Here is a 12,309-nt window from a genome sequence, read left to right on the forward strand (position 1 = left end):
CATTCTGATGGGTACTGAGCTGTCACCTTGTCGTGGTAGAGGGGTTTGTGTGTCCCAATGATCCTAGAAGCTAAGCTGGGGGGTCGTCATCATCAGTGTCAAGGCAAGGTGGGAAGGAACAGCAGGTGATACGGAACTGTTGAAAAGCAGTTGAGTTGATTAGCCCTGTTCAGTGTACCCCTGCCAAAGGTCCTTGTTGTGGCCTGTCCTTCTACACACTTCTTGATGTCCTTCTCATCTTATCTCAATCACACCTTGAGTTTCTGCTGTATCCTCTTCAACACCAGATCATGTCCCTTTTTTCTGATTGAGAAAGTCCTTCAAGTCACTGGCCTGGGTTTGTTGTTGGGGTAAAAGTGTGCACTCCTGGCTGGAATGATGGTGTGGTCCCACAAGTTAATGTGTCCAGTGATGCAGTACGTGAGGTCATCAATGTTGTCCCCATGTGGATGACAAGAGTACATCTCAGCCTGTGCACTCAAAGCAGCCCTTTAGTGCATCACTAGATTCCCAATTCCACCTCCTAATTACCCTTTTGGTTGCAGGAAGCCTTTGAAATACAGGAGCATTCCGCAAAAGATTGTGGTCTGATAATCCAAGTGGGGACGAGGGTGAAGCACTGTATGTGTCCATGGTGTTTTCATACATCAAATCCACCATTTTATTGTAACTGTTTGTGCAGGACACATGCTGGTGAAAAGTGAGATTTGCTTTTTCCTGAAGCATCATACCCGTCGTCTTCGCATGCTTAGACTGATTGCCAGAAACCTTAAAAGGAGCCAAGCGTATGAATGGCAGGGATGGGCAAAATTCAGAATTCAGTTCAATGGATGACCACCCCACAGGATGTTGAATTGAATTTGAATTTGCAGGCCAACATGCAGCGATGATTACTCATTGACGGGGGAAGGGAGTGCGGACAGCAACTAGTGAAAGGAGATGGGGGCGGGTGGGGGCCGGATGGGCATGAAAGTGGTCTGGCTGTTTGGAAAAGTCACAATTCCTGTTGGTGGCCTCAATTACCCTATCGACGAATGACAAATATTAATTCATTCACTGCCATTGACAGCTATAGATGTCAAAAATTAATTTGAACTACTTCTATTAGTTTAGTTTTTTCCATTTTTGTTAACAAGAGTATGAAAACCTAGAATGTTTTGGGGTACATTTAGAACAGATATAAAATTTGTAATTAATCGTGAGTTAACTAGTGAAGTCATGTGAATAATTACGATTACAAATTGTAATTGCCAGATTTTTTATTTTATTTTTAATTTTTTTATAATAATCTTTTTTTTTATATATAGAATCTTTTTTTTTTTTAAGAAAATATTATTAAAAATTAGGGCCGTCAGGCGAGTACTATTTTTAATACACAATTGTTGTACACGGTTGTACACAAATGATTGTGTAACATCACACCCAGAAAACTTTATCATTAAGTTCTCTGATGACACAGCTATCGTCAGCTTGCTGCAGGCCGGCGGTAGCCCACTGGACTATTTCTCAGAAATAGAGAAATTTGTCCAGTGGTGTGACCAGAATCATCTTGTGCTGAATGTGGGGAAGACAGAGGAGGTGATATTTGATCCAAAAACTGTTGGTGACTACAGGCCAGTCGTCATTAAAAGCAATCACATCAGCCAGGTGGGTTCATACAGGTATCTGGGGGTCCACATTGACAACACACTCAGCTGGAGGGCACATGTTGGAAGTCTCTGCTCCAAACTCCAACAGCGTCTCTATTTCCTACGCAGACTTCGGGTCTATGGAGTGGAGCAGAGGATCATGCTGTTGTTCTACCGGGCTGCATTGGAAAGTATCATCAGATACGGCATTGCGGCCTGGTACGGCAACCTGACTGTGCAGTCAAGGTCACAGATTGCCGGTCTGGTGCGGACTGCCATGAAGACCATGGGGGTCAGGAATCATCCTTCCCTACAGATGTTTTATGAGCGGTCCGTCACCAGACTGGCACAGAAAATTGTTACTGACCCGACTCACATTCTGCATCATGACCTCCAGCTACTGCCTTCCGGCAGGAGATTCAGGGCCCCCAGAAACAGGCTGAACCGCTACAAGAATTCATTCCTGCCGACATCCATCAAACTGCTTAACAACCGACATTAACCCAGTGCAATAAGATATATGGTGCAATGTTGTGTGTGTGTAATATATGCAGCCGTGCTGTACATATTCATGTGAGTGTGTGTGTGTGTATATGGGTGTGTGCAGTCCTCATGTATGTACTTCTCTACACATGCACACTTCTGTGAAGACTTCTGGGAAGTCTTCTACTTATTGCTGCACTTCTTATTTACTTAATTTTAATTTTATCTCTTTCTATTCTGTTGTTTTCTCTTTACTGTAAACTGCAGCTGGACGGAGTCCAGGAAAAAGTTCCCCACGGGGAAAATAAAAGTATATCGTATCATATCGTAATATGTTTGAAATTCATGTTGTAAATATGCGTATACTGTAAAGCTTCATTGTTGAATACACTTTAAATTTACACTTTAAATTTGCATCATGCATTTCATAAAATTTCGGTTACATTTCCTGGAATTCTAATTTGAATTGCAATTCTGCCTTCTGTTTGCCACCTCAATTTGAATTCAAATTCAACAAATGAATTTGAAGTTAGGGGGTCATTCTCAAATTGAATGAATTTTGCCCTGCCCTGATGAACAACATCTTACAGCATTACAGAATATGTGAACAGCCACAAATAGTTTTGGTCATGTTGTACAAAAAAAAAAGACCTAGCCTACTCAGAACCGATTCAGGAAGGATTGACTCTATTGGTGTTTCTAACGTACATAGGCTCATAATTCTGTGGAAACCTTAGATGAGACTTTGAATTCATTGTTGTTAGTATTCCCAGTGAGAATGAGATACCCTTTTTCATGAGAAAACGAAGTCTATCATTTGATAAATCAAATCAGAAATAAATGGCCTGAAATGATTCTTGAAAGATTCTCTTGATATGCTTCGCTTAAACTTCCGATTGTCTATGAAACCTGAAGTGCGATGGAGCTACGCTGGGATGAACATTTTACATGTCAACTTGTCAAGGCATAAATTTGTGTACACTATCTGAAGTGATAATGTGTACGACTGACATCGTTTCTTCTCTCAGGGAGGAGGAGAATGCCAGTGTTAGTTTGGCAGACAAAATGTCAGAGGCAGAGGAGAAAATCAAGCTCCTGCATTCATGTGAGTACTTGAAACACTGACATATACTGTAACTTTAATTACATTTTATAAAACAGGAATATTAGATATTGACATTTTGAGCACTAGCATTATTTAAATGTGTGTAACTCCTCATTAAAACTAGTCATTTAAAATAGTAATTATACTCATCAGTCACAACATGAAGAACACCTACACAACATTTCATAAGCAGAGTTATTAATTTCAGGGGGCGGCCATTTTGCCACTTGCTTTCGACTGACGATGACATCAATATTGCTCAGGTCTCATAAAAAACAATCATTGCACAGCTGCAGAAAACAGGTAAGCTGTGATTGGTGCCTGAGCCCTAAGCAACATTGATGTCATCTTCAGTCAACAGCAAGTGGCAAAATGGCCGCCCCACAGATGGATAAAAATGGTTGGATTTTGCTTCATAACTCATATTCTACAAATGTAATATTAATCAGAATGTCATGTTTAGACTAATGAGGTAGACTGTAATTCTATGCTTCTCGTGGTAGTATTTCTTTTCCTCTTTTTTTTGTGTGCACTCTTTGGATATTATCAGTCAAAACATAAGAATTAGTTCACATATTGACATCTTAGTTAACATCCCCTTGTCACAATTTGCCTCTGAACAGCTTTGGACACTTCACAGACTGAGCTTCTCAACCTGCGGTGTAAATATAACCAAGAGATGACAAACAAGTAAGAACCTCCTTTGCTATTGCTCAAAGCACGGCCCACCCGCCCCCACTGTCCATCTTGGGGCCAACACACCGCCATTTGTGTGTGCTTTGTGACTGCAGTTTATTGAAGCAATTTAAGTGCTGAAACGGTTGGACTTTATTTTGCCTACATAAATTCATGTCGTGTGTAAAGCTGAGGAATGCCATTGTGACAGCGGTGCAAGAGAGTGACTCAGCCATTAAGGCAGGTCGATGAGAGAACTCTGTGTTTGCCTTCACTGGCAGTTGGGCCTTGACAGCCCTCAAGAAGAATTGCTCCATTTAAAGATTGCTTCAGAAAAGCGCTAAAATGTCCTGGTTTTTGAACACTACGTATACACCGCATGCATGAAAAGCATCTGAGCCAGTATGAAAGATGTCGATAGACATTCAAAGTAAACACTCTTTTGTTCAGGTTGTGCTCCAGAGCACAGTCAGCCACTGGTAATGGATTTTCTCCAAGGCTTAATCCATGGCACAATTGTACTGAAGTTTCAAGACCGCTGCCATCCATTTTGTTGGACTGGATGCTTTTTTCATTATGGCGTGCAGGTAGTTGCATGTATTTTATGTGTGTGGTCATAGTGCGGCTGTTATCCTGGTCCACATTCCTTTCGGATGACAGCAGCTTTACTGACCCCCACAGCAGCAGTTGACCAAAAGCCTCTGAACCCTGGCCCTGCCTCGATTACTCTCACTGCCAGGTTCCTCTGTGAACGTACAAGACACTATTTGTCTGCTCTGACTTGAATAATTGAGCAGCTAATCAATACAAAATACCGGTATGTTCTGCACTGCACAAGATCATTAAATATAGAGTTGACACCTGTTAGTGTGTGCTGTTGCTAGCCTTGTTGTTGAGCCCAAACAAAACCAGTACCTTCTCATATGGGGAGAGATTTGTCTCAGAATTATTCACACAAATACATTCGTGATTTTCACGTTTTTCAGATCCACAAACATTTTCTTGATTTTCACCTGTTTTTCAGACCTGCAAATATATCCACGATTTTCACGTCTTTTTAAATTTTATTGTGTATGCATTTTCCCTGACTTTTGCTTGCGAGTGGTCCAGCGTGTGTTTGTGAATCGTCGCACACGTGCATTTATTTTTGAGACAAACATCACGCTGTTTTGAAATATTCACACACACAAGTCCTCTAATTCACGTGTCTAAGGCCCATTCCTCCTCTGTCCAGCAGGCATTGAACGGGAATCAGCCGTTTCTCGTTTCAAGAAACAAAATGCGACCTTAGTTTGTTTCCCTTTAGCTTGTTTTGCCTTCACTCGAAAGACACTCTTCTTGTGCTGTTAAATTTTCTTCTTCTACTCCACTAAAATAGTAGCGGCCAAAGAAGAACGAGCCGTCTCCCGTTTCTCGTTTAAAATTGGAAATTGAAAAATGGAAAACGAGCCGTTATCTGAACCTCCATGTTGTGTTTCTCTTACTAAAGTCGGGAAACAAAATGCAACCTTAATTTGTTCCCCTCAAGCTTGTTTTGCCTTCACTTGAAAGACACTCTACTTCTACTGTTACCACTTTGGCTGCTGCTGCTTTAGCGGTGTAGAAGAAGAACATTTGATAGTAGAAGAAGAGTGTCTTTAGAGTGCAGGCAAAATAATCTCAATGGAAACAAATTAAGTTTGCGTTTTGTTTCCCGACTTGTGCAAAATAAACACATAATGGAAGGTCAGATAAAGACTTGATTTCTGGTTTTCAATTTTAAACGAGAAACAGCTCGTTCCGTTTAATGGAGACAGTAACACTGCCACCGCCACCCCCACCCCCGCAAGGACGGAGGATGAACGGGCCTTAGACACGTGAATATCTGAAGACTTGCGTGCGTGTGTGTGTGTGAATATCTCAAAACAGCGTGATGTTTTTCTAAAAAATAAATGCGCGTGCGCAACGATCCACAAACACACTTTGGACAACTCGCAAGCAAAAGTCATGGAAAATGCACACACAAATTTAAAAAGACGTGAAAATCGCAAAAAAAAATTGTGGATCTGAAAAGCTCATGAAAAGCACTGATGTATTTGTAGATCTCAAAAACATGTGAAAATGACAAATTTAATTGTGTGAATAATTTTGAGATAAATCTCTTCCCATATTCTCAAACCAGGGTTTTGCCTCACAATACTGATTGTTTCGTGACAATTGTTGTTGGATCTGACTAATTCCACATCACAATATATATACATATATATATATATATATATTTTAAGATAATAATTGCATTGGATTTAATAACGTGTCAGGTAATTATAGGGTCCTTAAAGGATAAAATCAAATTCTTAATTGCAAACATTCAATTGGGTAAATAAATATATGGCTAAAGAATTCGTTTTAGGCCAATTAATTTTAATTTCTGTCTTTGCCTAGCAGGACCATCGTGTGTTGGAACACGGAACCTGTGTTGTGCATATTTAATTCCTTCTTAATATCCTTGATATGAATCCATCCATATCTACCTTTTGAAAATCAGGTTCCAAAGAAACCATTGAACTTCAAACAAACCTCGTGAATAATCCTGCTGAGATTGTGCTTAGATTAGACTAATTACAAAGTGGAGGTTAAAATGTGTTGTATGTAACATGCAATTAAAATCTCTCTAATCACTTGAATGCTAAAAGTAAAGACAATCACCCATCCCAAAGTCATCAGTTTGTTTGATGCTGTAATGAAACAATGGAATGCAGTCATTGTTAAAAAGCCAGTTGGACCCGGTGGCTTCTGTTACTTTTACTTATTTGCTCCCAAAGACGTATTTATACTTTTTTTTTTAAGTTTTTTTTTAAGTTTTTTATGCTAGAGCATACAGAAGGCTTTGATGCAGCCTCTGAACTGAAGAGAATAGTTAAAGCAATGGTAGTTATTACAAGGCAGCAGGTGGCAGCAGAGTATAAGAGATCAACCAGGACCATGTTGAACAAAGCTCTTTCCCCCACTGTTTTAAACAGATTTGTGAATAATGATGAAACTTATTAAACTATATTCTAATGCTAATTGCTGCAAAACTGAAACAGATAGAAATATACTTTTTTTTCCTGATGAAAGAAGAGACTCAAATTATTATTTGGGTAGGTTCCATGTTTTTATAGCAATAGAACACAATATTCGGTGGGCCTTGCAAAATCAGTCAAAATCCAGTAAAAACAGCCGGGAGCGAAGTGGGTTGCTTCAGTGAAAATGGCTGGGATTGAATGAATTAAGAATGATGTTTTCCTACACACCTGGCAAAATTTAGCAAGACTTTTTTAATTCGGATAAATGATTTCAAGGTAGACTACATTGCTTGATTTGCGTAATAAAATATCAATCTTTTCACATTTACTGTAACAATATGAGTAGTATCAAAGTTGAGTGTGTTTCTTTATTGTTATTATTCCTGACTACATGTGCGTGTTTTTGTTTCCCAGGGTAGAAGAAGTCAGCATCATCATGGGCAAACTTGAGAAGGCAAACCAGGTGAGTCTTTGTCTTCCCTGATTGAGATGTTCCTTTGTTAGGGTAATCACTCCTGTAATCATGCCTTGGCTTTAATTAAGACACCCTCTGTCCTGTTCCCCCCCCTAAATCCTCCTCCCTTCCCCTGAGTGTGTGATTAGAGTGTGTAATCCTGAGCCCCCGTTGGTGGGCGCTCTGCAGTAGCGTGGCTGCACTCAGCAGAGGAGACCGCAGAGCTCGATTGATGCCAGAGCTCTGAACACAGGGGTTCTTAGCTACTGTATTTCATTGCTTGCTGTCCTGGTGATGCAGTCTTTCTTCTACTGCCCGGGCTCCTGTTGCATGTCTTTACTGATTGTGTTCTCAAAATGAATCACTAATTAGAAAGGTGTGACAAAGCAGGTAAACACTTGGTGGAAATAAAGTCAGCTGACTCAACAGCTGCTTTAGCAGAATAAGCCAATGACTAGTACACTGCACTGTACTTGGCAGTAATTTCAGCAGATGGCGCCTCTCTTTTCCCCCTTTATCATGTTGTTGTTATTATTATCCGGATGCCTGACAATTGTAACCAAGCCAAATGTTTCCATAGAAAGCAGAAATGGCCCAGAAGGAAGTGCAGAGGCTAAAGGAGCAGCTCGTCAATGGGCCAAGTGCCTCTGCAGGGAGCTGTCAACTAGTGGATGGCACTAGTAAGGTAAGAAAAGACACACGACCAATGGCCCTATAAAATTGAGCATACGTCACTAATTATTACTTGCTCTTAGAGCAGCCCTTCTAAAATAGGGGGGTAGATCCCCCCTGGAAATGCACGGTGCCATGCCAGGTGGGCGCCTGTGACCCCAGGGAACGTTTTTTTTTTCTTCTTTGCCATAAAGTGTCATTACACGTCCACTACAGTAGGTGGGAGTGTCACTCTCAATGTAAGAGGGCGCATTAGCTCCTCTGTAGAGGTGTACTTACAAGAATTTCATAGACAAATTATACTATTTAAAGTCGCGGCAAAGCATTTTTTTTCTTCCTTGGAGGGCATAACAAAAAATAATTGAAGCACTGTCTGAGAGGCTAAATCAAAATTACTCCTATCTTTTTTCCACTGAAATAGAAAAAAAAAAGATGTCACATCCTTTCAAAATATCTACTGAACCGGAGAGTATGCGTTTTTGGTAGTCGCTTGTGACTCCCAAAAAGTTTGTCTTTAGTTTGACTTAAACTGGGATTCCTCGCCGTACAGTGGCCAAAGGTAGAACCCAGGGGATTTTTTGGTGCCATAGATACTCGCTGGTTTGGAAAAGCTTTCCTCCCCTCCTCCTTTATAGCTAGCAGTCAGTCAACAGGCTAGTTCTAGTTATGAATGCCACAGACTCCTTGAAGGATGTGTCCTTCAGCAGAATCAAACTGCACTATGCACTGTAAATCAAAATGGGGGCCGTAGACACAGGCTAAAAATAGTGAAATATTTTGTATGTTTTTAAGTAAACAGATAGGTTAAGATTTCTGCCCCCTTGATAATAAAAAAAATACATTCGATTTTTTTCTTGGATTGACTAATAATGTCTGTATGATTTAAAAATATATCCGTCCGTCCGTCCGTCTTCTTCCGCTTATCCGGGGTCGGGTCGCGGGGGCAGCAGCTTTAGCAGGGAAGCCCAGACTTCCCTCTCCCCAGCCACTTCAGCCAGCTCATCCGACGGGACCCCAAGGCGTTCCCAGGACAGCCGAGAGACATAGTCTCTCCAGCGTGTCCTGGGTCGTCCCCGGGGCCTCCTGCCGGTAGGACATGCCCGGAACACCTCCCCAGGGAGGCGTCCAGGAGGCATCCGAACCAGATGCCCGAGCCACCTCAACTGGTTCCTCTCAACGTGGAGGAGCAGCGACTCGACGCTGAGTCCCTCTCGGATGACCGAGCTTCTCACCCTATCTCTAAGGGAGAGCCCGGCTACCCTGCGGAGGAAACTCATTTCGGCCGCTTGTATCCGGGATCTTGTTCTTTCGGTCACGACCCACAGCTCGTGACCATAGGTGAGGGTAGGAACGTAGATCGACCGGTAAATCGAGAGCTTCGCCTTTCGGCTCAGCTCCTTCTTCACCACAACGGACCGATACAGCGTCCGCATCACTGCAGACGCTGCACCGATCCGCCTGTCGATCTCCCGCTCTAACCTACCCTCACTCGTGAACAAGACCCCAAGATACTTGAACTCCTCCACTTGGGGCAGGACCTCCTCCCCGACCCGGAGAGGGCACTCCACCCTTTTCCGACTGAGGACCATGGTCTCGGATTTGGAGGTGCTGATCCTCATCCCAACCGCTTCACACTCGGCTGCGAACCGCTCCAGCGAGAGCTGGAGGTCACGGCTTGAAGAAGCCAACAGCACCACATCATCTGCAAAAAGCAGAGATGCAATGCTGAGGCCACCAAACCGGACCCCCTCAACGCCTCGGCTACGCCTAGAAATTCTGTCCATAAAAGTTATGAACAGAATCGGTGACAAAGGGCAACCTTGGCGGAGTCCAACCCTCACCGGAAACAAATTCGACTTACTGCCGGCAATGCGGACCAAACTCTGACATCGGTCGTACAGGGACCGAATGGCCCGTATCAGGGGGCTCGGTAACCCATACTCCCGAAGCACCCCCCACAGAACTCCCCGAGGTACACGGTCAAACGCCTTCTCCAAGTCCACAAAGCACATGTGGACTGGTTGGGCGAATTCCCACGCACCCTCGAGGATCCTGCTGAGGGTGTAGAGCTGGTCCACTGTTCCACGGCCGGGACGAAAACCACACTGCTCCTCCTGGATCCGAGATTCGACCTCCCGACGGACCCTCCTCTCCAGCACCCCTGAATAGACCTTACCTGGGAGGCTGAGGAGTGTGATCCCTCTAAAGTTGGAACACACCCTCCGGTCCCCCTTCTTAAAAAGGGGAACCACCACCCCGGTCTGCCAATCCAGAGGCACCGTCCCCGATGTCCACGCGATGCTGCAGAGACGTGTCAACCACGACAGCCCCACAACATCCAGAGCCTTCAGGAACTCCGGGCGGATCTCATCCACCCCCGAGGCCCTGCCACCGAGAAGCTTTCCAACCACCTCGGCGACTTCGACCCCAGAGATAGGGGAGCCCACTTCAGAGTCCCCAGACCCTGCTTCCTCAAAGGAAGGCGTGTTGGTGGAATTGAGGAGGTTAAAAATATATATTATCTTGAAAACATGTCAAATGCAAAAAAAAGTATGATTTCCCCCTCTAAAATTATTGTTATCTGAAAACGTGTGGTAAATGTGCCCAAAATAAAAATCTGTATTTCAGAATTGTGGAAGAGCGCATTGACTGGTGTAGGTGTAGAGTAGACAGATGTGCATTTCCAAATCATGTCCAATCAACTGAATTCAGTTTTTTTCAGGGGAACTCTAAATATTTGAAGAAACTTCTAAAAGATGGTAGGAACAGGTGCACTTGAACTTGGCAAAGGTTGTAATGTTTATTATTTTTAACCTTTAACAAAGATCTGAAAATAAAAATAAATAAATAAAGTAACATAAATATTTAGATTTTTTTTTTTACTTTGATCACGTCATATGTTGTTTTTTTGTACAATTTGGAAGGGGGGGGGGGGGGGAATCTATCAATTTCAGGAAAAAAATGTGGAAAAAGAGCAGCACTGTGAATTCAGCTCCACTTGAACTCAGCCAGTATTTTCATGATTTCCACTGCCATGTAAATGCTCTACTACGGAGGTTGTTATTCTCAAATCTTGCATATCTCTCTCCTCTTTTATTCCATGTCCTACGAATTGGCAGGAGAACAATGAGAGGGGCGAAGTGTTGCCCTCCAAACTCGAGGCCACTCTGCTTGCGAAAGACCGTGAAATCATCCGTCTTCTTGAAAATATTCAGCGGCTTCAGTTCACACTACAGGAGGTTCAGGAGACCTCAGCTAATCAAATCTTAGAGCTAGAACGACAGTTAGCCTACAAGACAGAAGCCATTGAGGTGAGTGGCGCTGACGGTTGTTAGATAATTGTCCCGCTGATTATTATTTATTTACATTTAATGTCATAAAAACAACATTTCCTTTTTGTTCATTTCAGAGATTAGAAGCTAAACTGAAATCCCAAAAGGATTATGAAGAGATTAAAACAGAACTCAGGTGACAATTAGCTGTGGAGCTAATTTATATCATTGCTTATTGGAATGAAAATAAATGTCTGTTTGTTTTCAATGTCTCTGCCCCTAGTATCTTAAAGGTAATGAAGCTGGCCTCTGCAAATGGCAACTCATCCCAGGTATGTGTTCTTTTACACACATTACACTCAGGAGCTTTCGTTTTCTTTCTAATGTTATTTTTTAAGAAGAAAAATGTCAACAACTACTCTAATTGATTTAAACCAAAATTTCACTTTGTGTACAGGATTCTGTGAAGGCCACAGAGGCACTTCTGCTGGATAAAGAGGCATTTCTTCCATCTCACAAATACCTGATGGAGAAGGCCAGACTATTACACAGCACTGGTAAAGTATCTTATTTTTCTGTTTAATATAATATGGATATTCATAGCTAGGAGCAAATTAGATGCATTTGAAAGTACAGCACTTGGAGAGCGTAGACTCTCAGTTATACTATACATGTGTCACCGGCAAAATGAAAGAAATCTAGAAATCTCACATGAGCACAACAAACTATACATTTTTTTCTAAAGATTTGATTTACTCTATGGTCATTACTGTATGTTATTAATGTGTGGATTTTCATCCCCTCACGCTTTTATTTCATTTATATATTCTTCATTTTATTTTACTTTTATACAATTTATCAATTCCCAAAAGTCATAATTGCAATAGCTACATAGTACCGCAAGGAACTATAAATATAAAAATGTAATTCTGAGCAGATATTATAATAATTGACTCAAATTTAGGATTGAAGAAAA

General features: G+C 42.0%; 1 protein-coding gene across 8 annotated transcripts in view; it reads left to right on the forward strand.

Annotated features, from left to right (window-relative positions):
* cux2b (cut-like homeobox 2b) overlaps positions 1–12,309 on the forward strand; it is a 128,265-nt gene that overhangs the window by 106,000 nt on the left and 9,956 nt on the right. For all 8 annotated transcript variants that reach the window (XM_077561258.1, XM_077561261.1, XM_077561260.1 and 5 more), the window contains 8 exons: positions 3,140–3,216; positions 3,840–3,906; positions 7,350–7,398; positions 7,970–8,074; positions 11,181–11,372; positions 11,471–11,529; positions 11,617–11,665; positions 11,791–11,890. In XM_077561258.1, coding sequence (XP_077417384.1) covers positions 3,140–3,216; positions 3,840–3,906; positions 7,350–7,398; positions 7,970–8,074; positions 11,181–11,372; positions 11,471–11,529; positions 11,617–11,665; positions 11,791–11,890 — 698 coding nt within the window. The remainder of the gene's footprint in view (positions 1–3,139; positions 3,217–3,839; positions 3,907–7,349; positions 7,399–7,969; positions 8,075–11,180; positions 11,373–11,470; positions 11,530–11,616; positions 11,666–11,790; positions 11,891–12,309) is intronic.

This window comes from Vanacampus margaritifer, chromosome 3, assembly GCF_051991255.1.
Source record: "Vanacampus margaritifer isolate UIUO_Vmar chromosome 3, RoL_Vmar_1.0, whole genome shotgun sequence".
Lineage (NCBI taxonomy): Eukaryota > Metazoa > Chordata > Actinopteri > Syngnathiformes > Syngnathidae > Vanacampus > Vanacampus margaritifer.